The following is a 24,303-nucleotide window of genomic DNA, read 5'->3' on the forward strand; positions in this document are numbered from 1 at the left end:
ACAGAATCAAGGCCGCAGTGAGAGCACGACCGGAAGAGCTTATAATCTAGGGGACAGACAGGAAGAGTCTCACCTAGGCAGGGGAAGGCAAAGCTTTTGCGATGGCAAAGGTTTTGTTCAGCAGCTTTCAACAGACTGGCATCAGCGGAAGCCTCAAGTCCGGCCAGTTATCTGGAGTTTTCATCAATGGCACTAATCTCAAGAGCAACGCACACGCGAAGCGATTCCGGAAAAACTCAAGTAAGCGGAGCAGTTGTCGTTTAAGTTTTGCACTAACCTCGGCCTCTTAAATGCAGCCTCCTCGATCACTATTAGATGTTGTGCTTCCAACTCACCGACATTGGAAAACACGAAGCTAGCTGGGGCTCCAGTAAGTCGAAGCACCATCGTTTCGAGCTTGAGTGGAGCTGATTTCTTCCTACTTGTTCACAGGAGAAGCGGCAAAAGAAGAAGCAGCTGCCATACCAAGGCATTCTCCACGTCCCTGGCGATCGCGTCGAGGAGCTTGATACCAGAGAAACCTCGCTGCTCGTCGCGGAAGTGAAGGGATGGCTCATGAAACTCGCGAGTGGCAAGGGGGAAATTAGTCCTTCGGCTTACGACACTGCCTGGGTGGCTCGAATCGCGTCCGAGTCCGACTCCTCTCTTCCCGAGTTCCCGGAGGCCCTGGAGTGGATCATCAACAGTCAACTTCCGGATGGATCATGGGGTGATGATCGTCACTTGCAACTCTATGACAGAGTATTATCCACGCTCTCATGCCTGGTCACGCTCAAGACCTGGGACATCGGGCACAACAGCATTGCGCAAGGTGTGCTTCTACAACTTTTCTTTTCTGATCTTCTGGTATTACATCTATTCGCCTCTGATTCTTGATCACAGGCACGAAGTTTTTGCGTGAAAACATGATCAAGCTCAAGCAAGACGATGGAGATCTCTTGTCAGGTTTCGAGGTGACGTTCCCAATGATGCTCCACGAAGCCAAGCAGCTGGGCCTTGATATTCCGTACGAGACAGAGTTCACAAGGCTGCTGGAGATTTCCACCAAGAAGAAATTGGCCAAGTGAGTTCCTCTACATGTAACATATGTGTTGAAGACGTTTGGTGTTCGCCCAGGATCCCTTTGGATAAACTCCATTCCGCTCCCACGACGTTGTTATACTCCTTGGAAGGCCTTCAAGACCTTGAGATCGACTGGCAGAAGATCCTCAAGCTCCAGTCTAAAGATGGATCCTTTTTGAGCTCGCCTTCGTCAACAGCATGTGTTTACTTGAAGACCAAGGACAGGAAATCGTTGCAATACTTGCAAAATGCTATGGAAGATCAAAACTATGCTGGTAAATTGGCTGTCTTCTTCAATCCTTTGCGCTAATCGACTTTATTTTGCAGTTCCTTGCCATTACCCCATTGATCTTTTCGAAAGTTTATGGGTGGTCGACACCATTGAGAGGCTGGGGATTGACGTCTTCTTCAGAGATGAGATCAAAGCCGTCCTCGACTATGTGTACAGGTACAATGCCTTGGTGCTTATAATACTTACGAAGCTCTTCTTTTTGTGTTTGTATCAGCTTTTGGACAAACGAAGGAATCGGATGGGGATCTACATGCTTAGTCAATGACATAGACGACACAGCAATGGCATTCCGTATCCTTCGGATGCATGGATACAATGTATCTCCAGGTAAAATAGTTTTGTGGTGGAAGAATCTGTAATTCACTAAAGTCTCTACAGATGCATTCAACCAGTTCTGGCTGCCTGGAGACAAGTTTTGCTGCTTTGTTGGCGAATTATCACATGGGGTCTCTGAAATGCTCAACTTGCATCGGGCTTCCCAGGTCGATTTCCCGAACGAAGCGATTCTTACAAAGACTTTCAAGTACTCCCACGATTATCTACTGAATGTTGACAGCGCTCACATGGATAAATGGGCAACGAAGAAAAACCTCATGGGAGAGGTAATGAGATTCAGATAGCTTGGAAACTCATATGTTTGTTGTTTCTACAGGTGGCATTTGAGCTAGCAAATCCATTCCATGACTGCTTGCCGAGGATTTATAATAATGCTTATATCAAGCACTATGGCATGGATGATCTTTGGATTGCTAAGACTATTTATCGGCAAGTATCCATATAAACCTCTAAAATCCCATAACTTTGTTTATCTCTTTACAGGTTGCCTCTAGTGAATAACAAAGTGTTTCTAGAGCTTGCAAATCGGTATGCTCAACAATGTCAATTGTATCAACCTGCGGAACTGACAAAATTGGTCAAGTAAGCAAAAAGAATTTCTTAGCCAAGTGGCTAATTCTAATGTTTGACTTGGTGTGTTTTTCCATTTAGTTGGTGGCATTCATCGCGCTTCGAAGATATACCGTCTACCAGATTAACAGCGAATATTGATATGCTCCCTTATATTTACTATGTGATCTGTGCAACTTTCCATGAGCAAGAATTTGCCCAGTTGAGAGTTTTCTTCTCAAAGGCTTGTTGTCTGAACACTTTATTTGATGATCTTATGGACTGTGCAACAAGCATTGAAGAGCTAGATCGTCTCCAAAATGTGATTGAAAGGTTAGATGCATCAATTTTTAGAAGTTTTAATAACTCTTTGCTTCCTCTTTTGGTCTTTCAGGTGGGATATCTCTTTGTCGCATGAACTTCCTCTAGAATATAGGATTCCCTTTCAAGAATTCTATAATACCGTTCTTGTTATGACCGAGGCAGCATCCAAAATACATAAAAATCTGTCTCCAGAATTTATTTGCAAATACCTGTCTGGAATTGTAAGTATCACATTTTTTTTATATGGGTTGTTGTTTACATTAATCTTTGCAGTACACAAAACTTATAAAATCCGAGATTGCTGATGCTCGTTGGAAAATTGAAGGATACATACCAAGTTTTGAGGAGTACATGGAGAATGCTGAAGTTAGCATCTCCACTTGGGTCCATGTACTTATGAGCATATTATTTTGTGGGGAGCCTCTAACGGAAGAAATATTAAACACTATTTATGATAGTAGGCCTCTCAAGCTTGATCGAATCATCTCTAGGCTCTGCAATGACATCCAAACATATAAGGTTCTCTTTCATAGATTTTGGGTTGTAAGTATTAAAAGTTTTTTTTTCTTTTAGATTGAGATGAAACTTGGACAACCAACACAAGGAGTTTCTTGCTACATGAAAGAACATCCAGGTGCAACTGAAGAAGATGCATTAGTATATTTGCAAAGCTTGCTTGAGAAAACCAAAAGGGAACTCAATGAAAGCTACTTCATCACTCATGAGAATGATCTACCTAAAAACATCAAGAGGTTTAATTTTGAAATGGTGCGGATGATGTTAATCACCTACAACGAAACAAGACAGGTAGATCTTTTCAGAAACCCCGACAACGAGCTTAAAGACATGATAAAGTTTTGTTTAGAAACTTATAGAACTTTGTGATAAAATTACTATAAAATATGATAATAACTAGAATTCTTTTTCCAAATTTCAAGCTCTCTAAAACTGATTAGAATTATTGATTAATCAAAAATAAATTCTATAGGAAATTATTTTGTTTATAATTTACCTTATCAAACATGATTTTTGTATGTACTTCATCAAGTACATCCAAATATATATTTTGTATTATACTAAAACCAAAGAAATTAATATGTTATCAAAGTTAAAATTATAGCAAACATTGTTTTACAAGTCATTGCAAATGGTGGCATTATAATTTTCATAGAATGTTATGATTTTGATAAGTATATATTAAATATATTAAATAAATATCATTCCAAAATCCCAAATGCTGCTAAATCTATTATTTTTGGTAGAATTTATTGAAATTATATAAGAGTAAGAAAATATCATTATGAAATATATTTATCTGATACATTTTGTATAATTTAATTGTTATTTAGTTGATTATTACTACTGAGTAAATAATAGTTTTTGTGTATTTAAAAGACTTAATCATATAAAAAAGGAAGACATTAAATAAGTGTGGAATAACCCAAAATTATACTTATTTAAAAAGAAATAAAAACTATATTTATATTATATTAAGTATACAAACCGTTGCACCAGACTATCATTGATAACCTTTGGTATTTCAACAAATCATCAGTGCTATTAAAAAATTACGTACATAAACTAGAAGTTAATGCTGGCATTGTGGAACGTGAAGACGAAGCAAATAATGACTCTACTCAAGAAGCTAACTGTGTGAAGGTTGTTGAATCGGAAGCTTGAAATTATATAAATTGATACAAAATACATATTTATATAAACAATTCAATGTTCTTAATGAATAAATAATTTGTTATAAAATCACCCCTCAATAATTTTGACACCAGTGCTGTATATTAAAAAAAGTTAAATTTTTTAAAAAACTCACAGTACTTACCCAAAAGGAGATTGCTTAATGCTTAAAAGCTCAACATTAAACTGGATCAGAAAAATGATTTAAAAAGAATATAGATTAAAAGCAAGATAAAAGTTTTTCTACCTTGAGTGTTGCATTTGGAGGAATCTCCTGAATTCCTTTGTCTCCATAGGCTAGTTCAGGTGGAACAATAAGCAAGCGCTAAGCAACAGAAGGCAAAGTAAAATCATTTGAGAAATTTGTGGTAAAATACTAGTACCACTCCTCCAACTCTCATTCCTTGGACTCCCAAATCAAGGCCTTTAAGCACTAGTCCCTGGTCAGATGATCCAACATCAAAACCATAGGGCTGCACAAAAAGAAAATATAAAACATGAGAGTTATCAAGGTCTTAGATAAATAATACTCTGTACCGTTCCACCTGTAACACCCATTCCTTGACGACTAGTCATGAATGTTATTCCCTTCCATTTGGCAACATAATGGATCTGAGAAAAGATAATCACACAAAGTAAATAAAAATCTCGATTTTTTTTTATCATTTTACCGCAACTCGTGATCCTTTAACCGCAGGATTCCCACCTCCAACTTTTACATCATAATACCTTTGGCAAAATTTCAGGTTTTTCAGCAAAAAGATAGAGAAAAGTGCTCACTTGAGTCCATTTGGAAGTGTTGTATAATCGCTCTCAGGAACTTGCTCCGACCTCAACTGTATATACACACAATTGTAATGCACTCTACGAATTTTCCAAATGCATAAATACTGCTCTCCGGCTGCTTGATATTGCATTGGCATTCCCCGCAGCCAACATTGTAGCTCCTACATTTGATCACACAAACCACAAAATATAAACCATTGGAGAGGAAACAGTGGCAAATCTGGAAGAATTTGAGAGAGATTTTACTGGAATTTTACCACAAACTTACCCGCAATTGAGATTGTTTCCAAAACCAGCACACGCCTAGTCTGCTGCTCGCCCTGGCAAACAATGCGCTTGCCACTGCTCCTTTTGGGCTCAAACTTGGCGAGATTGTGAAAGCCATCCAAAGCCCTCAAAGAAATTTGAGAGCCACCACTACCTCTGCTCGAGCAAGGCGAGGAATGTAGCAAGATAGGCATCGTCCTATCGCCAATGGAGAGAATATCCGCATTCTCAATATCCACATATAACCCCACGCTTAGGGCTAATTCAAATTTTAAAGTTTTTGGCGCCAATTAGGGTTTATGGCTCGGTGCTGCCAGGGCCTTAGCGCAGCAGCGCCAGCGCCCGCGGCCGATTTGCCCTCCAGTAGCAGCGGCGCGACCAGGCCCGCGCATCTCGTCCGCCTCCTTCGCGCCGCCGGTGATGATCGATTGCTCTCGCAGGGCCGGAGGATCCACGCGCGCATTGTCAGCCTCGGCCTCGAGGAGGAGCTGGGCAACCATCTCCTGCGTCTCTATCTCAAATGCGAGAGCCTGGGCGACGTCGAGGAGGTCTTTTCTAGATTGGAGGTCAGGGACGAGGCGTCGTGGACGACGATCATCACCGCCTACACAGAGCACGGCCAGGCCAAGCGCGCGATCTGGATGTTCCACCGGATGCAGCAGGAAGGCGTGCGATGCGACGCCGTCACGTTCCTCGCGGTGCTCAAGGCGTGTGCCAGGCTCGGGGATCTCTCGCAGGGGCGAAGCATCCACGCCTGGATCGTGGAAAGCGGTCTAGAGGGCAAATCGGTGCTCGCCAATCTCCTCCTCCACATCTATGGTTCTTGCGGCTGCGTTGCGAGCGCGATGCTTCTCTTCGAGAGAATGGAGAGAGATTTAGTCTCGTGGAACGCGGCAATCGCAGCAAATGCCCAGAGCGGGGATTTGGACATGGCGCTGGAGCTCTTCCAGAGAATGCAGCTCGAGGGCGTGAGGCCCGCGAGGATCACTCTCGTCATCACCCTCAGCGTCTGTGCGAAGATTCGGCAAGCCCGGGCGATCCATTCCATTGTCCGGGAGAGTGGATTGGAACAAACGTTGGTGGTGAGCACGGCTCTCGCGAGCGCGTATGCCCGGCTCGGGCATCTGGATCAAGCAAAGGAGGTCTTCGATCGAGCCGCCGAGAGGGACGTGGTGTCGTGGAACGCGATGCTGGGGGCGTATGCCCAGCACGGGCATATGTCCGAAGCAGCGCTTCTCTTCGCGAGGATGCTCCACGAGGGGATCCCGCCGAGCAAAGTCACGCTCGTCAATGCCAGCACCGGCTGCTCGAGCTTGCGATTTGGAAGGATGATCCACGCCTGCGCGCTGGAAAAGGGGCTGGATCGAGATATCGTCCTCGGGAATGCGCTGCTGGACATGTACACGCGGTGTGGATCGCCGGAGGAAGCTCGCCATCTCTTCGAGGGGATCCCTGGCAACGCGGTGTCCTGGAACACGATGATCGCTGGAAGCTCGCAAAAGGGTCAGATGAAACGAGCGCTCGAGCTGTTCCAGAGGATGCAGCTCGAGGGAATGGCGCCGGTGCGAGCGACGTACCTCAACTTGCTCGAGGCGGTGGCCAGCAATCCGGAAGAAGCTCGAGCGATGGCCGAAGGGAGGAAGCTCCACTCCCGGATCGTCTCCTGCGGCTACGCCTCGGAGCCTGCGATTGGAACCGCGGTGGTGAAGATGTATGCGAGCTGTGGAGCGATCGACGAGGCGGCAGCGTCATTCCAGCGAGGAGCGATGGAGGATCGTCACGACGTTGTGTCCTGGAACGCGATCATCTCGAGCTTGTCCCAGCACGGCCACGGCAAGCGCGCGCTCGGCTTCTTCCGGAGGATGGATCTCCACGGCGTGGCTCCAAACCAGATCACCTGCGTCGCGGTGCTGGATGCCTGCGCTGGCGCTGCCGCACTGACGGAAGGAGTGATCGTCCACGACCACCTCCGCCACTCGGGCATGGAGTCCAACGTCTTCGTCGCCACTGCGCTGGCCAGCATGTATGGACGCTGCGGGAGCCTCGAGTCCGCCAGGGAGATCTTCGAAAAGGTGGCGGTGGAGCGGGATGTGGTGATCTTCAACGCGATGATCGCTGCGTACTCCCAGAACGGGCTCGCCGGAGAAGCGCTCAAGCTCTTCTGGAGGATGCAGCAGGAAGGATCCCGGCCGGACGAGCAGAGCTTCGTGAGCGTGCTGTCAGCTTGCAGCCACGGAGGTCTCGCGGACGAAGGCTGGGAGATCTTCCGGTCGATGAGGCAGAGCTATGGCATCGCCCCCAGCGAAGATCACTACGCCTGTGCCGTGGACGTGCTGGGACGGGCTGGCTGGCTCGCGGACGCCGAGGAGTTGATACGATGCATGGACGTGAAGCCCACTGTCCTGGTGTGGAAGACGCTGCTCGGAGCTTGCCGGAAGTACCGCGATGTCGATCGAGGCCGGCTTGCAAACTCGATGGTCCGAGAGCTGGATCCTGGTGACGAGAGTGCCTACGTCGTCCTGTCCAACATCCTTGCCGGAGCTGGAAAATGGGACGAGGCCGCGGAAGTTAGAACCGAGATGGAGTCGAGAGGACTGAGGAAGCAGGCCGGGAAGAGCTGGATCGAGATCAAGAGCCGGGTCCACGAGTTCGTCGCAGGTGATCGGTCTCATCCCAGGAGCGAGGAGATTTACCGGGAGCTCGAGCGGCTTCACGCGGAGATTCGAGAGATCGGCTACGTCCCGGACACGAGGCTTGTTCTGAGAAAGGTGGACGAGGCCGAGAAGGAGCGGCTGCTGTGCCAGCACAGCGAGAGGCTCGCCATCGCTCTGGGAGTGATGAGCTCTTCCACTGACACGGTGAGAGTGATGAAAAACCTTCGAGTCTGCGAGGACTGTCACAACGCAACCAAGTTTATATCCAAAATCGTGAACAAAGAGATCGTGGTGAGAGACACACACCGGTTTCACCACTTCGTAGATGGATCTTGCTCGTGCGGAGATTACTGGTAAGGAGCTTTACTTGGACATCTTGGCTGTGAGCTCGCGGACGAGCTTGGCTGCGACCATTGCCGTCATCCCGTCGACAGTGTCCCGCTGTGGATTAAACTCGACAACGTCCGCGCCAACAATGTTGCCTTCGAGGTTCTGGACGATGTCCATCACGTCTCGGAAAGAAAGGCCGCCGGGCTCGATGTGGGAGACGCCGGGAGCAAAAGCCGGATCCAGGCAGTCGACGTCGATCGAGATATAGACTCCTTTCACGCCCTCACCAAGTTTCTGAGAAAGCAGCAAACAGTCACTACTTGCTAGAGCAAGCTATCATATATTACCAGATTTTGAAGCTTTTCTTTGTCCTTGCTGAAGTGTCTCATTTCGTACTGCTCGACTCCATACTTTTGGCCCTGGTCTCTCCCTTCTTTGTTTATCGATCGTAGTCCAACCTGGAACAAAAAAAGTCACCATCCACAGATTTTAATACTCGGGAGAGAGGATAGAACCAACATCGTCACACCTGTAGTAGCCGCCTTGCATGGCCACCCTCCATGATTCTCGCAAACGAGGATGCGTGAGAGAACTTGTTTCCTTCGAAAGCGTGATAGATATCCGGATGAGCATCCAAATGTAACACGTCGACAGGACCGCCGAGATGCTCTGTAACAGCACGCACCGCGGGATACGAGATGGAATGATCGCCTCCCAGAATCAAAGGCGTCAGTGGGGGCTGCCAAAATCAAGGGAAAAAAAGAGTTAATGGTCGTGCTCTAGTCTGTGCTTTGTTGGAAACTTCAAAGAGAGCAAAGATATGCGAAGATACCTGGTCCATGACGAGCTTGACAGAATCACTGATGATTTGCATCAGAGCTTCGTCTTCCACACCGCAACTTCGCATCTCTTGGATTTGGACGTCCCCTACATCCGTCAAGATTCGAATGTCCGCAAGCTCCTTGCCTGTACAGAAAGAAAAAGGGATGTTGAGCACATATGGGTTTCGAGCGAGAGCTCAATCCCAAAACAAAGTACCTGCCTCGGTGGTGGAGTTTGTACTACCACACCAGATAGCCTCGCGAATGCGAGGAGGGGCAAATGCGGGACCTTGCAAGAAGGAAGAATTGTGACCAAGAGGGACTCCCAGCAGGCACGATGTGGCTTTAGCACCGCCGGCAGCACGAACTTGCTCGGCCTGGTAGAACGAAAGAGAGAGCAAAATATCGATCGATCGATCACAACATATCGAAATATCGATCGATTCAATCGAGATCCAATGCTTACCTTGAGATGCGCCCGCTCGCGGATCAGAGTGAGCGAGGCGCCGGTCACTCTATTCTGGCCATCGACGAGAGTGCTCCATTCCACCGCCGACGAGATTTTCCTCACGAGATTGCTCGACGCTCTCTTCATGAATAAAGAAATGCCCTAGCTTCTCGGTAGATTGATTGAGGCAGCAAAGTTTAAATCCCGAGAGCCATTGACCATTGACTGATAAACACTCTATTCTGGACGGTGGAACTGAGAGCCCTAGTCAACAGAGGTCAGCGCTGCATCGAACGGGCAAAAGATGCCACACGCGTGGGAATTGATGCATCCTGGCCGTTACAACGGTGATCCACGGGCGGGAAGTTACGTCGACGAGAGCGGATCCTGGCCGCCCATTTTTCGCGCCGTCAACCGGGTCAGGGCGGTAACAAAAGTTAGTGTTAATCCGTGCCAAACCGCGCGATTGGTGCACAGCAGCGGCGGACCACGCGTGTGAGGGTGGGGCGCAATCGCGCTGTTTTCACAATGTATGTGGATAATAGGTAGCAGTGTGCCACAAATGAGAAAACCCAAAGAAAGTCTGGCTCTAGGGTAGGGTTTGAGAGAGAGGCAAGACAGGGACGGGGGTTTCCGTCCGGGGCGTGGCATTGCGGGAGTGCGATCGATCGGGAGGGGCGGCGAGGGATCTGTCGCACCGGGCGTGAAATCCTCGGCTAGGATCTGGCTGGCGAGAAAGAAAGATCGCAGCGTCCGAGGTGAGGGTTTGGTTCCACCGATTGATCTGGGAAAAGATTCCAATCGCGCAAGGGTTTGCGCGTGGCAGATCGAGCAGCGCTGCTGGTAATGCTGCTGGAGCACGATTCCGGAGAGATATGTGCGCAGTAGGGGCAGGATTTTGGGGCTCAGGTGTGTGTATGGGTGAGGGAGAATGCCAGAGCTGCGTAGCGGGGCGCGCACTCCAGCTGCTGGCACGCGTGTAGAGGACAAGGCGGCCAACACCACACGAAGGACGACGAGGCGGGGCGCGGCTGCTGCCGCCGCGGCAGCGGCTGCTACTCCGAGGAAGAGGGCTACTGCCGCTCGACGAGAAGAAGAGGAGGAACAAGGCGCCGCCGTGAGGCCACGAGGCAAGCGTGCCGCAGCGCCCAAGGCTACCAGGGGTCGTGGGAGAGGCAGGGGTAAACAAGTCGCTGCTCGGCCGCAGGTATTGGTGCAACCACCGGAGCCCGCTGCCGCTGATCAGGGCGAGGAAGAGGAGCTTCCTGACTTGGAAAAGGGGAGTGGGGCTGCTGCCGTAAGGGAAGAGCACCAGATGGAGGAGGAGAGCGCTGGGAGAAGCGGGGACAAGGTTGCCGAAGGCGAAGAGAACGCGTCACCGCTTCCGGAGAGAGTAAGTCCTTTCGCGAAATACAAAATGTGGGCAAAGCTAATACGAGTTTGTGGCTTGCAGGTCCAAGTTGGAGGCTCTCCTGTATATAAGATCGAGAGGAAGCTTGGAAAAGGTGGCTTTGGTCAAGTATATGTAGGACGGAGGCTTAGTGGCGGCTCGGAACGTACAGGCCCTCAGGCTGTTGAGGTAGACTGTTCGAAGATTTTCTCAGTTGGATTGCTCTTTTCTCAGCGGCTGATCAAAGATGTTGTCAGGTTGCTTTGAAGTTTGAACACAGAAGCAGTAAAGGATGCAACTATGGGCCTCCGTATGAGTGGCAAGTTTACACGTATGTAGCATTGTTTTGGCTTTTTTTTTCTTTGTGTTTTGTTTCTAAGCTATCGTGTTTTATGTTTGCAGCACACTTGGTGGCAGCTATGGCGTGCCTCGAGTGCACCATAAGGGGCGTCAAGGAGATTACTACGTAATGGTTATGGACATGCTTGGGCCTAGCTTGTGGGATGTTTGGAACTCGTCAGGACAAGCGTAAGTAGCTCTTTCGCCTCCCTCGTCCTAATCTGCCAATTTTTTTAACAGCATGTCTACTGAAATGGTTGCCTGTATTGCGGTGGAGGCTATTTCGATACTTGATAAAATGCATTCGCGGGGCTATGTTCACGGAGATGTGAAGCCAGAGAACTTCTTGCTAGGTCAACCTGGTACTGTTGACGAGAAGAAGTTGTTCCTTGTGGATCTAGGGTTAGGTAGGCACTTCCTTCTAGTTACCACTGCATGTTTTCATGTTAACGTTTTGTTCGTTCTGCTCCAGCAACAAGATGGAGAGAGTCAGAAAGTGGGAGTCATGTCGATTATGACCAGAGGCCCGATGTTTTTCGGTATGTACAGGTGCTTGTCAAAGACGTTCTAAGTTTCTCTCTTTGTTGCAGTGGAACTGTGCGGTATGCAAGCGTGCATGCACATTTGGGTCGCACTGGCAGTAGACGAGATGATCTGGAATCGCTTGGATACACGCTAGTGTTTCTCCTTCGTGGTCGGCTTCCTTGGCAAGGATACCAGGTCAGGCTGTTTTAATATTTTAGTTTTATTGTTTTACATGGGCGCTTTTATAGGGAGACAATAAAGGATTTCTGGTCTGCAAAAAGAAAATGGCCACGTCCCCGGAGATGTTGTGCTGTTTCTGCCCGCCTCCATTCAAGCAGTTTTTGGAAATCGTTGTAAATATGAAGTTCGATGAAGCACCAAACTACGCGAAGCTTATCAGTCTTTTTGACGGCGTCTTGGGGCCTAACCCTGCTGTCAGGCCTATTAGCACGGAAGGTGCATTGAAGGTATGCGGTTTTTAACTTTGATCGTATTGGTCATAAGGTTTGTTTCGTTCTCAGGTTGGTCAGAAACGGAATAGGCTGGCTGTGGAAGAAGATGACGACGATCAGCCCAAAAAGAAAATCCGACTTGGGCTTCCAGCAACTCAATGGATTACCGTCTACAATGCACGCAGGGCGATGAAGCAGAGGTAAAAACTGTTTTTAATGGTATGCCTCTGAAGCTGGAGGTTTTGTTGCTTTTATAGGTACCACTATAATGTAGCCGATTCTCGTTTAGCTCAACATGTGGAGAAAGGCAACGAGGATGGGCTTTACATCAGTAGCGTGGCTTCGTGCTCAAATCTCTGGGCGCTGATTATGGACGCGGGAACAGGCTTTCAATCTCAAGTGTACGAGCTCTCCAACGTCTTCCTTCACAAGGTTAGCACATCTTGCTTAACTTTAGTAATCTTCATAGCTCATTCTCCTCGGCAGGAGTGGATCATGGAACAATGGGAGAAAAACTTCTACATTAGTGCCATTGCAGGAGCCAACAACGGCAGCTCGCTGGTTGTCATGTCAAAAGGTATTGTCGCTGTTATTGATGGCCACTGGCATTGTTGCTGACGCGTGATTCCCCCGCAGGGACACCATACACGCAACAATCGTACAAAGTGAGCGATTCATTTCCGTTCAAGTGGATCAACAAAAAGTGGAGGGAAGGGTTTTACGTGACTTCCATGGCGACCGCTGGAACCCGCTGGGGAGTGGTCATGTCGAGAAACGCTGGTTTCACGGACCAGGTCTGTTAATCCATTCGGGCTTCGCACACTTGTTTGACAGCGCTATGCATGACACAGGTAGTGGAGCTGGATTTCCTCTATCCCAGCGAAGGCATCCACCGGCGGTGGGATTGTGGATATCGCATCACCGCCACTGCGGCAACTTGGGATCAAGCAGCATTCGTATTGAGCGTGCCGCGGAGAAAGCCTGCCGACGAGACACAGGAGACACTGAGAACATCGGCCTTTCCTAGCACGCATGTGAAGGTCCACAACACTGCCTTAATTGTTTTCTCTTCTGGGATCTTACTGACGCACGCCATTGTTCCTCGCAGGAGAAGTGGTCCAAGAACCTCTACATCGCGGCTGTGAGCTATGGACGCACCGTCTCGTAATTTAAAGGATGGGGAGGGTGCATAGCACAACCTTGTGGCTCGCCATCTCTCCTCTCTCTCTCTCGCTCGCTCGCAATTACAGCGTAAGCGCGTAGGCATTTTTATATATGCTGTTTAACAGTGTGGTGGTCGGAATCTACCTCTGGTGCTAACGGCGACAGCTTTCTCTTTCTAATGCAAGCGTATAAAAGGAGAGCACTTCCAGTGTGAAAAGTAAAATCAATGTGTATCTTATCTGCTTTTTATGGTAACAAAAAAGGTGGCAACCCTAAAGGCACCGCATCTGTGGTACATGGGACGGCTGGCAGTTAAATTTTGGAAGTGTGAACAGATTCTGGTGCTCAGGATAAATCGATTTCGATTTCTTCTGCTCTGTCTTTAGGTACAAATTGTAGGGCTCGAGATTCACAGAATATAGAAGAAGAGGGGCACGAATTTCAATGTTGTGTTGGCCTGCAATCTGAATGTGTCTGAAAGTGTGCTTTGTTGAGGCTCAAGTTTCCCACCAGTAGCATGTCCCATTCACAGCCATATATGCTCTCTCTATTTATACACAAGCAGCTGCAGCGGCTATGTAGAGCAAGATTGCTGGTGTGTATCTTATACCATGAGCTCTTTTTATACACAGATTTGGGAAGAAGCAATAAGATAAAACATGTGAAAAGGAGAGGTACACACTAGAGGAGCCTATGGAATAGGTGGCCCAGTGGCTAACCTCTAGGTTGAGTCAGATGAGAAAAGGGCAGCTCCCCCAGAGACAGATTCATACAACACATATCAATCAATCAATCAGAGACTGGGTGTTGGTGAGGAGGGAAAAAAACTAGATTAAAAGTGTATAAAGAAGGAGGAAAGAAAGGAGAGAGAGATGATCAGGTGAAGTTTGTTAAAATTTGTAGCTTTAGGGAGCCCAAGTGGATTGTCTGGACTCAGCACACACACTGCATTGCATCATGGTGTAACAATGTGAAGGCACAGGTGCAAGAAAGGAGGCTCAGCAGTGATATTAGGATCCAGGAAAGATGGTTTAGTAGCTGGTAACCATTTGTCATCAGATTGGTGTTGATTAAAGTCTGTGTTCTTTTGTTTGTTCAATGTGGCAAGGCAGCCCAAGAGGGAGACATGATGCAAAGACTGGCAGCAAGGAGGAACGGGGCTTGGAAGGAGGAGAAGAAAGGTTGGATGTGCCAGTTATTATGACTTCAAGGGGAGATCATAGCGTTTCTTGAGAGTTTGGGAGTTTTTTTCTGTCTTTCTCTGTATGGTGTGTCCTCTTCTGTTGTAGGCAGTAATTGTTTTTGGAGCTCATTCCATATATGCATGATCTCTTGGGTAGAAATCAGCAGCAGAAGGGAACAAACAGGAGCAGGAGGCAGGGCAGACAAATAGCATCTTGAACAGGGAAGGAAGAAAAAGAAAACAGGAGAGATTGATTCTTTTTTCTCCTTCTCTCATTAATAACAAGGATGCCAGTGTAGCATGTTGGTGAAGTTGAGCACAATTCTCTTCATTTTTTTGGTCAGCTGCTGCGAGACAACGGGCAGGCCAGGTAAAAAAATTCTCCTCCTTGAAAACTTTCGGACAAAACCTCTTCCTCTTTCTGGTTCTTGTAGCTTGGGAGAATGGATTTGTAGGACCTCATGACACCTCCTCACTGCAAGTAAGAAATCAAGTGAGTGAAACAACCTTTCAAAAACTCTGTGGATCGAAAAACTTACTTTGTTTTTCCCCGTTTCTTTTCCTGTTTCCGTTGGTTTCTCAGCAGCAAGCAGCAGCGCGAAGAACAGCAGCATCGAGGATCGGATCGCGGCCCCCGAGCTGCATCAACAAGTGTGACTCGTGCACTCCATGCCAGGCCGTCCAGGCGAGCCAGCAAAGCCTGGCCGAGATGAGCAGCAACATCGGATCTCGGCCTCCGAGCTGCCAGAACAAATGCAACCGATGCATCCCGTGCCAGGCAGTGCAAGTCCCCACGCCCATCGAGCGCAAATCCCCGGTCGTACCACGGAAGCGAGAACATCGCCGAGAACACCGCCAAGAACACGAACACCAACAAGAACAACACCAAGAACACCACCAACATCACCAACAGGTCAGTGTTGAGTACTCCAACTACAAACCCGAGGGCTGGAGGTGCAAGTGTGGCAACAAGCTGTTCAATCCGTGAATCGCTACTGCTACTATGCTACTACTGCTATATTACTACTCCCTTCTTCGTTTTCTTCATCGATCATAGAAATCATAGATTGAGATGAGATATTTTAATAAGTATGTGCTCTAACCGTAACTGTGTTTCTAGACGAGGGAAAGAATCTAGTTTGAGAAATCCGAGGCGATGTAGCTAATGTACATTTGAAGAAAATAGAGAGGAAGGATCACATTCTCTTAGTTTTCTCTTACAAAAGAGTGTTCTAGTCTAATAGAGTTTCTAAAGGAAGCCTCTAAAGGCTATCTATGAGATAGATTGTCTATAAAGAAGCTACATTGATGTGCCTCCCTGAGATACAGCAATGTTCTGTGAATGTGTGGTACATGGGACAGAAATTTTACCCGGTGTTTTTGTCTTTACCCATGAGTAAAGAGTTTGCTATCTTAAGTAATAGGGCTTTGGCGATTAGGGTTTATTGGAAGATGGGGGGTGATGGTGCTAGTGCTGGCGATGGCGAGGAATCGGCGCTGCGCGTGGCTGGTGCTTGGTCCGGCATCCTCCGCGTCCCGATCCAGAGGTGGAGCGTCGCGGAATTGCGCGCAGAGGCGTCCCGGGTGTCAGGTTTCGATGTCCAGTCGATCAATCTTATCAGCGCGGGCAGGAATCTCAGGGACGCCGATAATCTGCGCGATCTGGGCCTACATGCGAATTCCAAGCTGCTGATGACCCGGATTGGGAGGGAGCAAGCGGCGCCGGTGATTCGCGAGTGTGAGAAAGCCGAGCGGCTCGCAAGGATCAGGTGGGAAAAAATTCCTTTTGCATCGATCGGTTCTTTGAAAGCGTGGTTTCGTGCTCTGGCAGAGCTGCTGCGGAGGCTATGGCCAGCAGAAGCAACGAAGATTTCTCATCGATGGGTGACTACGATCTCTCTCTTTTCAATCAAAATGGCGAAGCTTTGCATTTCAAAAGTGACAGTGATAGAAGGTGGGCTTGAGTTGGATCATGCAAGCACTGACCACCTTTGTGTTCGTATGAATTTGTTTTCTCAGGGCTCTCGTGATGGGTCTGATACTTCATGCAAAGGCCCGGAAGCTCATCGAAGCAAGCCAGTACAGGGAAGCATTGGAAGTCCTGGCATTTGCAGAGGTAAGGATTAGCAATGCTTGAGATAATTCTCTCACTCTCTTTCCACAGGAATCGTTTTTATTGTGCGACAGGAGTATGATCGAGGTAATACCCCAACTGTTTACTTCTTCCTTCGCCTAGAGACTTTACACTTCTTTTCAGCATGTCGACAATCTGCCATTCTTACAAATTGACATGGTGTGGTGCTTGTTCATGTTGCGTGACATTGGAGGACTCGGTGTTGCTAAAGAGCGACTGGCCGAAGCACGGAGAGGACTCAAACGTGCGCACGGCGCAAATCTGGAGCGCTTGCGTGTTTTACAAGGAGGATTCTGTCCAGAGCTCGCTATGTATGGCCTTTGGAGTCAGACTGGTCGCGTGCAAAAGTCCTTCGTGTTTTTTTTTTCTTTTTTCTTTCTGGTGCCTCATTATCTTTTACTTTCGGATTCGTGTCTTGGCTTTTAGACCCATGATCTGATATCTTTCTTCTCTTTGCTTTCGTAGATATGTTCGGCTGGAGCTGCTAGAAGGCGTTGTGGCCTTCCACAGTGGACTCGTCGACGCTGCACGCGCGTCGCTTGAAGCCGCCCAGCAAAAGTTTATCAAGGTACGATTTTCCTGTCACTTGTGACCCTTGAAAGTTTAATCTTTTATACAGCTGCAAGTACCTGATGAATCTTTGGTAATACTAGCTGATATGGGATTCACTACGAAGGAAGCGAAGCGGGGCTTGAGAGTGTCGGGGCAAGATGTGGACCGTGCTGTGGAGTTTGTCATGGAGCAAAGGGATATCGAGAAACGGAAACGTGCCGAAGACGAACAACACAGAAAGAACTTGCGGTGAGCAGAGTGAGAATTCGTGGCATTATTAACTAACACTCGTTCTAATCATGCGTCAAAGCGAGCAAAGGCGTTACGGGAAAACCAGATCGGGCAAGGCAGTGGATTTGAAGCAGCTAAATGAACTAGTCCCCCTTGGGTACGCTCTTGGTGACTTCTAAAGCTGAGCTTTTGTTTTCTTTTTGTTCTCGTCAGATATGACAAGCTTCTGATTGCTGAAGCGCTCAAGCAAACTGACAATAACACCGGCCTGGCGATCGACATTCTTACCAATCCAGCGCATCTGGAAGCTCTGCAGTCGGCGCTTTCTTCCTCCACGACGCGGAGGGGGGTTAGCCACGCCGACGTGTCGGCCTTGATGCAAATGGGCTTCTCCAGGGAGAGAGGTAAATCCATGAACGAGTGGTGGACTTTACAGAGTTTTTCATGTCGTGTGTTACAGCCACCGCTGCTCTTCAGTCATCGGGTGGTGTGGCCCAGGCCTTGGAAAAGCTTATTGCGGAGGGAAACAGTAGCAATGAAGCGGCAGTGATGGGTGAAGGACAAGAAGATGAAGAACAACAAGAACAAGCACAAGAACACGGGGCTGCTGCCGAGGAGGATCAAGCACAAGTTCGCGATGTAGAAATGGAAGATGAGATGGCAGGGAACGTGACAGGAGATGCTTACGAGGAGTATGATCTAGAAGTAACTCTAGAAGGCAATGCTATTGCCGAGTATTTAAGTTTGGTGGAAGGAAGCTCGTCACAGCCATTGCGAGCTTAGATTTTCAAGTTAGATTCTTTCCAAGATGATATACACAAAAGGTTTTAAGCTTCTCCATCCAAATGTATTAGAGCGTGTTATGATTCAAAAGAACTAGTGACCCTGTGATTTTGATCTCCTATGCTGGTGGAGCTTCTCCAACTGGGGGTGCTTCCTCGGGAGGAGGAAGCTGCAATTGGAGCTCCTCAAACTGTGGATCCAAAGGAAGCATATGAGTCACGATTTGATAATCCGTAGGCGAGTTCTACCTTTCTACCAAGCTCTTCGTGCGCCGCGACTAGCTCATTGTATTTAAGCTGGAGCTCGTCCCTCTCACCCTTCAGCTTGGTGTATTCCTCATTCGTGTAACCGCCTAAGTTATGCTGAATGAAACTGGAATGAGAAAACGCAGAGGATCAGAGTAATGTGAGAAAGGAAAAGCAATGAAAGACTTACTCTATCGCTAGAGGAGGCTTATCATTCTCTTCATACAGAGCGACAAGAACTGCCACACACACTAGCTTGATCAGACCAAGGGAAGAGAGGAAAAACAAACAGACCTTTTGTTAGCGAATCGAGCACTCCACTCGCCTCCAAATATTTCCTGAAAGCCTCCTTTTTCGACTCGCTGGTCTGCAGCATTAAGAGATTTGGAGTAAATGTAGGCAAAAGAAAAAGGAAAGGAGTACCATTTTGGAGGATCAGCGTCGTTGTGATCATCCACTTCCGCGCTCTCTCGCCACGAACCCTAGGAAGAAAGCCCTGATCCAACCAACGCTCGGCCCAATAAATTAGAAAAAGAGAAATGGGTACTACCCGTGATGGCGATCTGTGAGAGAGAAAGCCACGGAAAAGAGAGAAAAATAACGAGCAACCACATCACCGTTGGATGCTTGCCGCGTCGGATCCACGGATCATGGTTTTCGATTTTCGCAAATCTTATAGATAATCTTTGAATTAACCTATGCTTGTTTGTACAAGTGGCTGCACGGAAAAGATCGCGAAGTGAGGAAACCAGAAATCCTTTTGAGCTTTCCATACCTTGCAGTGCGAAATCCTGCATTGAACCAAGCGATGAGAACTTCGGCATTGTCTTCGAGCGATAGTTGTTTGTCTAAGAAACAAAACAATAAAACGAGTGAGAATTCGTGAGAATTCGTGAGAATTCGTGAGAATTCGTGAGAATGAATCTAGAACGACTGGAAGAATCGCAAGAAAAGCTAAGAACAAATGGGAAAATTGTACCTGGTGGTAGCTGCGAGAGAGATTGTAGAATTGCGAGCTTGAGCGTCTCGAAAGATGGATCATCCGAGCGAGAGGATTGAGTAGAGCTCGAGTGACAGCACGAGTGGTGGCAGCAATGGCTTGGCGGAGGAGCGCAAGCATAGGCAGGGACTGGATACACAAATGCCGGGTATGGATATGAGGGATGAGGCTGTGGAAATGGATATGGATAGTATGAAGAAGGATCCACGAACGAAGAATCCGCGTGCTGGGACGATCCCTCCGCCGCCGCTTGATCTTGCTGGCTCCCGCTCTCGATCTTCTTCTCCTCGCGTCTAGAGAAACGCAAGAAACAAGGATCAAACGATCGCACACTGGAATAACTTACGAAGATTTTCCATCAGACTCCTTCGAGCTATGCCTCTCCTGGCAAGAAATAATCGATAAGATCCGCATTGATCGAGGTGGAGCATCGGCTTCTCACCTGATATTTCCCGACCGCGGAGTTGAAAGCGGTGATAAGAGCGGCATCGTCCCACGAAGAATCCGCCATCGCTACTCTCTGCGATAAACCCTAAAACACAACTGGGTCGAGGTTCGATTCCGACAAGCAAAAGTAATATACCAAGAATCTTTTTGAAATACAAATTTTAGGCGCGAAGTCACAAGTTATGAATGGGAATGCTGGTTTGCGCCTCCAGCGGTTCATCGACGGATTGACTCTCGGGAACTACCGGCGCGTAGACAACAGCAGTGCGACAGGGAGAGTAAACTTGGAACGATTGTGGTCGATCGTCATACCATCCCTCCTGTTTGATCAAATCCAAAAGATCAGCCTCTATCGAGTTGAGTTGTTTTGGACTCACATTTGTGTGGAAGACCGCCGAATGATCTAGCCTTCCAAATCCACCAAATAGTCGCTCGTCAGTGTCCAACACAACCTAACCAAAACGAGAATGAGGAAGACCAAACAAGCTGGAAGCGGCATACCTTGTAGTTCCCCGGCTTGAGACACCCGACACGGTAGTCTGTGTAGCTTTTCTGCCAGTGGAAGTTAAACACGAACACCAGGTCTCCCTTCTCAAACACAATGATCTTGTCGCCTTCGTTCTGCCGGGAGACGTACTCGTGAGGTGCTACCATAAACTGGTCACAAGAAAGGCAATATAGGTCTAGTTCATTTGATCCGCTTTCGGTACCTCGTATTTTGCCTCGAGTTGTTGCATCGCGCGATCAAATTCCTGAAGGCCTCGATACCTTAGGTAGTCCGCATCACCCTGCAACGTCCACAACAAGCGCGTAAGAAACTCCTATTTCAATTAATACGATACGTACCAGATCGAAACGTCTGCGACACTTATCAAAACTGTTCTTGTTCCCCGGCACAAACTTCCCATTAGGAAGCTTTTGATCAGACCGTGGAAAATCAATCCACTCTGTACACAGCGAGAAAGAGTTAAAAACAAAGAAACAAATTACAGTAGCATCCACGATTACCTGGGTGTCCAAATTCATTCCCCATAAAGTTAAGATAACCTTCTCCTCCTAAAGCCATGGTAATCAATCGAATCATCTTATGAAGAGCTATTCCACGATCGATCCGAGGAGTGGAGGGACGATCGAGAGCCATATGATCGTACATATCCTGTTCATCAAGTGCATTGGTGACAGCAAACATGAATCTAGCATTTACCTTGTCCATCAGCCAAAAAGCCAAAGTTTTGTCCCCAACGAGTGCTTGGTCGTGACTTTCAGCATACGAAATACATTTTTCCATCCATCGACGATTGGTTAATGTAAACACGATGTTCCCCATGTTCCATTCTTCGTCTTTTAATCTGAAAAAAAAAGAAAAGAAAAAGAAAACACAGAAAGTGTAAATCACCCCAATCAAGTTGCAAGGAATCTTACTTCTCCAATATGTCTATCCATTTGTCAGCAATAGCCATTTGGAGCCGATAATCGAAACCTATGCCACCATCGGCAACTGGAATACATAATGTCGGCATTCCACTCACCTGATATACATACCAAAAAGTGCATTAGTACAACAGGGGAAAAAGAAAAAATAAAAGTTACATCTTCTGCAACGGTTATCGTCTGCGGGTACAATGCGTGAAGCAAATCGTTGGCAAGCATAAGGCAAACCACGGCATCCACATCGGTAGTCATTCCAAAATATTCTGAGTACTGTCCGGTAAAAGTCATCTGATACAAAAGAAAAAAGAAAAAATGAATCGAAACTGTCGAGATATGACAGAACACTAACCTGCAATCCATGATGTGTATACATCATTGAAGTGATGCCATCAAATCTGAATCCATCAAATTTGTACTCTTCCATCCACCATCGAAGATTAGAAAGTAAGAACCTTAACACCTAAAAGAGACAAGAATAAAAAGGCACGCCTGTACTATGTCCATTATGTAGTGCGTACCTCCCAGCTACTGTAATCAAATAACCGCGAATCCCACATCCAATGATATCCACGAGCTCCAGAATGAAAATACTGCGAGTCAGTTCCGTCGAACATATTTAGCCCGTCGAGCACATTGTTTGAGCAGTGGCTGTTGTCTCCAACGTGTCAGTCAAAATAAAGTAAAGAGAACCGTCACTTGCCTGTGAACAACGTCCATCAACACAAAAAGCCCAAGCTCGTGAGCCTTGTCTATTAAACTCTTCAACTCGTCAGGAGTTCCACATCTGCTGCTCACAGCGAAAAAGTTTGTGACGTGATACCTGCAACAAATGACACGACGTTAGCCACAACAATGCCTTCCACTGTCGAAATTTACCCGAAACTCCCATAGTACGCGTGCTCCATAACCGCCATGAGCTGCACGGCATTGTATCCGAGCCCTTTGATTCGAGGTAGCACATCATCTCTAAACGCAGAGTAAGAGTTTACTTTCGGCTCCTGCAAACAGAGAGATCCATGCTTCTAAAGGACTTTATTTTTTAAGTCAGAGATACAAACCGTACTGCTCATTCCAACATGAGCTTCATATACTCGCAAGGAATTGGGCCGTTTAGGACGTGGATGCTTGAACTCATATCGTTCCTGTGGTAGGGCAGAGTCACAACATCGGACGCGGGATAAAACAGAAAGTAAACCTCAGGTGGAGGATCATAATAAATTCCATTGTAGGGAATTTCGCCCGGTGCTTGAACTGCAAACTTGATCCATGCTGGAATAGCATCTTTAACACCAGATGCAGTTTCCATGTGAATCTGTAGGATAGATACACTACACAGTCGACAAATACTAAGAGAGAAAATGCCATACCTTCACTCTGGACCCATGAGGAATCGCAGCAGAACCATCTGCATTGTTGGGTAGGAAAAGCTCCCATACTCCGTACTCGTTCTGTAAGAACTCGGCCAAGGTATGAGCAGCAAAACTAAAGCGTTTTGTCGCACCTTTTTCATCATGTCTGCATTTGGATTCCAGTTGTTAAAATCCCCCATGAGAGATGCTGATTTCGCTGCGGGTGCCCACTCGCGATACGTGATACCAGCGGCACTGCAAAGACAGCATGAATAAAATATCCGGACAAATATCCTAGTCAATCACACCATTAAAGATGCTTTGAAGCATACGTTCGATTAAAGCCGAACTTCTCATAGCCCCTCGAAAAAGCCTCTAGGCCTCCTTCGTGCTTGTTGATCGCATCAACTTTCGCCTTGTACTGTGAGTACCTAAAACCGCCAGCCAGCTTTAAGACACATTTCACCACATAAAACTTTTGCAATTACCTGTACTCTAGATGATCTCGGTAGTTTTTAAGGTACGGATCGATTTCGTAGATACGCTGGCCGTCACCCGGGGGAGGAACAACTTTGGGAAGCGCGGCATCCTGTTCTTTCAACTTCAAACTTCCATCTCTAAAAGCCTGAAGTTAAACAGAATAAGTAAAACATGATTTGCAAAACGAGAGAGAGCGAAATAAATCAGATACACCACAGTCCCTCTAAGTCTCCACTGTTAGTTAAGCAAGCACGAAACAGAAAGGTGCTAAAGCGTCAGTTGTGCAGGACGTATACGAACCACGGAGGAAAAACTAGTTCGCTCGCGGGTAAAATAGGCAAGGAGCAATCTGAGTTTGCACGCCCACAACATCTACCCGACGCCATACATTAAAATCTATACTCGCTTGACGGGCGAAACATTGTCCATACCTGGATTTGCTTGGCAATCTCCATGGTCTGCTCTTCCATGCTGTGATCTGCCTTGCTATTAGGCTCCAGTAAATCCTTCGAAGCGGTTGCCGTCGAGGCCGTTGTGGATTCTGCCGGAGAACCAGGATCCGCGCAAGACACCCTCGCTGAGAAATAAAGGAGTGAGACTACCATTTAAAAAAAAAACTTTTTAACTTGACGGTCGTGAATAGTGTTTCCCGTGAACGTGGCAGCTCAACGATAACGCTCTTCCTGCCACACAAAGAAGCAAGAAACGCTCAGGACAGAGATTTTCCACATTTTCCACAGAGGAAGGAAATCCGACTCTCCAACCCAATCTCTAGGAGCGCCTAAGCTAAGGATCTAAGTAGAATCGAAATACTGACCGAGGAGCGGCGATCCACAGCAAAGCGCCACTCTCTTCCTCCGCCGAGCCGAGGAATGCAGCGCCTGGGACGAGGATGCCGCCGCGCCAATGCCGCCACTACCGCCAATCCCTCTAGGGCAAATGCAAGACGCCCTACCAGCAGGAGCCTGTGTCACCGACCACGCCATGGCGCTCAAGTTAAAGCACTGCCCTAAGTGGCAATATAATGCCGCCCTTTACAC

At 47.4% G+C, this 24,303-nt stretch overlaps 10 protein-coding genes and 1 long non-coding RNA gene across 15 annotated transcripts; 5 read left to right on the forward strand and 6 right to left on the reverse strand.

The window, feature by feature from the left end:
* Positions 1–25: 25 nt before the first annotated feature.
* LOC9632350 (bifunctional diterpene synthase, chloroplastic) lies at positions 26–3,494 on the forward strand. The gene is made up of 14 exons (XM_024672355.1): positions 26–240; positions 297–370; positions 433–811; positions 883–1,063; positions 1,117–1,337; positions 1,390–1,510; positions 1,569–1,681; positions 1,733–1,956; positions 2,007–2,119; positions 2,174–2,272; positions 2,342–2,572; positions 2,634–2,784; positions 2,837–3,082; positions 3,137–3,494. The coding sequence occupies exons 1-14, from the start codon at positions 102–104 to the stop codon at positions 3,446–3,448; spliced, it is 2,604 nt and encodes an 867-aa protein (XP_024528123.1). The 5' UTR covers positions 26–101; the 3' UTR covers positions 3,449–3,494.
* Positions 3,495–4,223: 729 nt separating this feature from the next.
* On the reverse strand, positions 4,224–5,522 carry LOC9635794 (peptidyl-prolyl cis-trans isomerase FKBP16-4, chloroplastic). Its single transcript, XM_002967436.2, has 9 exons — positions 5,307–5,522; positions 5,144–5,199; positions 5,033–5,088; positions 4,924–4,981; positions 4,790–4,864; positions 4,636–4,725; positions 4,500–4,577; positions 4,398–4,438; positions 4,224–4,349 (listed from the first exon to the last, which is right to left on the reverse strand). The coding sequence occupies exons 1-9, from the start codon at positions 5,497–5,499 to the stop codon at positions 4,322–4,324; spliced, it is 675 nt and encodes a 224-aa protein (XP_002967482.2). The 5' UTR covers positions 5,500–5,522; the 3' UTR covers positions 4,224–4,321.
* A 45-nt stretch (positions 5,523–5,567) lies between these two features.
* On the forward strand, positions 5,568–8,345 carry LOC9632351 (pentatricopeptide repeat-containing protein At3g12770). Its single transcript, XM_002967072.2, has one exon. It carries the CDS (start codon positions 5,605–5,607, stop codon positions 8,314–8,316), a length of 2,712 nt encoding a protein of 903 aa, XP_002967118.1. The 5' UTR covers positions 5,568–5,604; the 3' UTR covers positions 8,317–8,345.
* Positions 8,197–9,715, reverse strand: LOC9635795 (arginase 1, mitochondrial). Its single transcript, XM_002967437.2, has 6 exons — positions 9,577–9,715; positions 9,328–9,487; positions 9,122–9,255; positions 8,819–9,028; positions 8,637–8,747; positions 8,197–8,583 (listed from the first exon to the last, which is right to left on the reverse strand). Exons 1-6 carry the CDS (start codon positions 9,703–9,705, stop codon positions 8,323–8,325), a joined length of 1,005 nt encoding a protein of 334 aa, XP_002967483.1. The 5' UTR covers positions 9,706–9,715; the 3' UTR covers positions 8,197–8,322.
* A 390-nt stretch (positions 9,716–10,105) lies between these two features.
* Positions 10,106–13,723, forward strand: LOC9632352 (casein kinase 1-like protein HD16). 2 transcript variants are annotated; one of them, XM_024671672.1, is made up of 14 exons: positions 10,106–10,951; positions 11,012–11,137; positions 11,206–11,279; positions 11,351–11,476; positions 11,528–11,694; positions 11,760–11,826; positions 11,878–12,007; positions 12,061–12,279; positions 12,334–12,464; positions 12,522–12,696; positions 12,751–12,841; positions 12,901–13,058; positions 13,116–13,298; positions 13,373–13,723. In XM_024671672.1, exons 1-14 carry the CDS (start codon positions 10,490–10,492, stop codon positions 13,430–13,432), a joined length of 2,169 nt encoding a protein of 722 aa, XP_024527440.1. In that variant the 5' UTR covers positions 10,106–10,489; the 3' UTR covers positions 13,433–13,723. The 2 variants fall into 2 exon arrangements, with proteins under 2 accessions (XP_024527440.1, XP_002967119.2); XM_002967073.2 differs by having other exon boundaries at positions 10,107–10,951; positions 13,116–13,304.
* A 1,138-nt stretch (positions 13,724–14,861) lies between these two features.
* Positions 14,862–15,214, reverse strand: LOC112345482. Its single transcript, XR_002992070.1, has 2 exons — positions 15,151–15,214; positions 14,862–15,086 (listed from the first exon to the last, which is right to left on the reverse strand). It is a non-coding gene; the product is annotated as an uncharacterized LOC112345482 (long non-coding RNA).
* LOC9636055 (EPIDERMAL PATTERNING FACTOR-like protein 1) lies at positions 14,865–15,820 on the forward strand. Of its 3 annotated transcripts, none has more exons than XM_024672362.1 (3): positions 14,865–14,981; positions 15,046–15,104; positions 15,195–15,820. In XM_024672362.1, exons 1-3 carry the CDS (start codon positions 14,912–14,914, stop codon positions 15,597–15,599), a joined length of 534 nt encoding a protein of 177 aa, XP_024528130.1. In that variant the 5' UTR covers positions 14,865–14,911; the 3' UTR covers positions 15,600–15,820. The 3 variants fall into 3 exon arrangements, with proteins under 3 accessions (XP_024528130.1, XP_024528131.1, XP_024528132.1); XM_024672363.1 differs by having other exon boundaries at positions 15,198–15,820; XM_024672364.1 differs by having other exon boundaries at positions 15,046–15,092.
* Positions 15,821–16,062: 242 nt separating this feature from the next.
* On the forward strand, positions 16,063–18,362 carry LOC9636056. The gene is made up of 10 exons (XM_002967075.2): positions 16,063–16,380; positions 16,443–16,565; positions 16,631–16,727; positions 16,776–16,811; positions 16,869–17,056; positions 17,211–17,313; positions 17,365–17,546; positions 17,608–17,685; positions 17,742–17,932; positions 17,989–18,362. Exons 1-10 carry the CDS (start codon positions 16,064–16,066, stop codon positions 18,309–18,311), a joined length of 1,638 nt encoding a protein of 545 aa, XP_002967121.1. The 5' UTR covers position 16,063; the 3' UTR covers positions 18,312–18,362.
* LOC112345341 (c-Myc-binding protein-like) lies at positions 18,300–19,208 on the reverse strand. 2 transcript variants are annotated; one of them, XM_024671807.1, is made up of 6 exons: positions 19,107–19,208; positions 18,980–19,052; positions 18,851–18,923; positions 18,747–18,795; positions 18,560–18,683; positions 18,300–18,501 (listed from the first exon to the last, which is right to left on the reverse strand). In XM_024671807.1, the coding sequence occupies exons 2-6, from the start codon at positions 18,980–18,982 to the stop codon at positions 18,430–18,432; spliced, it is 321 nt and encodes a 106-aa protein (XP_024527575.1). In that variant the 5' UTR covers positions 18,983–19,052; positions 19,107–19,208; the 3' UTR covers positions 18,300–18,429. The 2 variants fall into 2 exon arrangements, with proteins under 2 accessions (XP_024527575.1, XP_024527576.1); XM_024671808.1 differs by lacking the exons at positions 18,980–19,052; positions 19,107–19,208 and having other exon boundaries at positions 18,851–18,947.
* LOC112345340 lies at positions 19,149–20,090 on the reverse strand. Its single transcript, XM_024671806.1, has 5 exons — positions 19,999–20,090; positions 19,903–19,940; positions 19,536–19,849; positions 19,332–19,404; positions 19,149–19,274 (listed from the first exon to the last, which is right to left on the reverse strand). Exons 1-5 carry the CDS (start codon positions 20,065–20,067, stop codon positions 19,253–19,255), a joined length of 516 nt encoding a protein of 171 aa, XP_024527574.1. The 5' UTR covers positions 20,068–20,090; the 3' UTR covers positions 19,149–19,252.
* Positions 20,091–20,115: 25 nt separating this feature from the next.
* On the reverse strand, positions 20,116–24,282 carry LOC9636057 (1,4-alpha-glucan-branching enzyme 2-2, chloroplastic/amyloplastic). The gene is made up of 22 exons (XM_024671805.1): positions 24,081–24,282; positions 23,890–23,946; positions 23,695–23,840; positions 23,272–23,408; positions 23,116–23,214; positions 22,936–23,038; positions 22,802–22,882; positions 22,630–22,746; positions 22,493–22,576; positions 22,311–22,432; positions 22,135–22,254; positions 21,953–22,082; positions 21,784–21,894; positions 21,594–21,722; positions 21,426–21,532; positions 21,208–21,352; positions 21,012–21,159; positions 20,850–20,950; positions 20,714–20,791; positions 20,505–20,660; positions 20,381–20,455; positions 20,116–20,323 (listed from the first exon to the last, which is right to left on the reverse strand). Exons 1-22 carry the CDS (start codon positions 24,247–24,249, stop codon positions 20,177–20,179), a joined length of 2,562 nt encoding a protein of 853 aa, XP_024527573.1. The 5' UTR covers positions 24,250–24,282; the 3' UTR covers positions 20,116–20,176.
* Between the last annotated feature and the right edge of the window lie 21 nt (positions 24,283–24,303).

This window comes from Selaginella moellendorffii, unplaced genomic scaffold (assembly GCF_000143415.4).
Source record: "Selaginella moellendorffii unplaced genomic scaffold, v1.0 SELMOscaffold_8, whole genome shotgun sequence".
NCBI classification, from domain to species: Eukaryota; Viridiplantae; Streptophyta; class Lycopodiopsida; order Selaginellales; family Selaginellaceae; genus Selaginella; species Selaginella moellendorffii.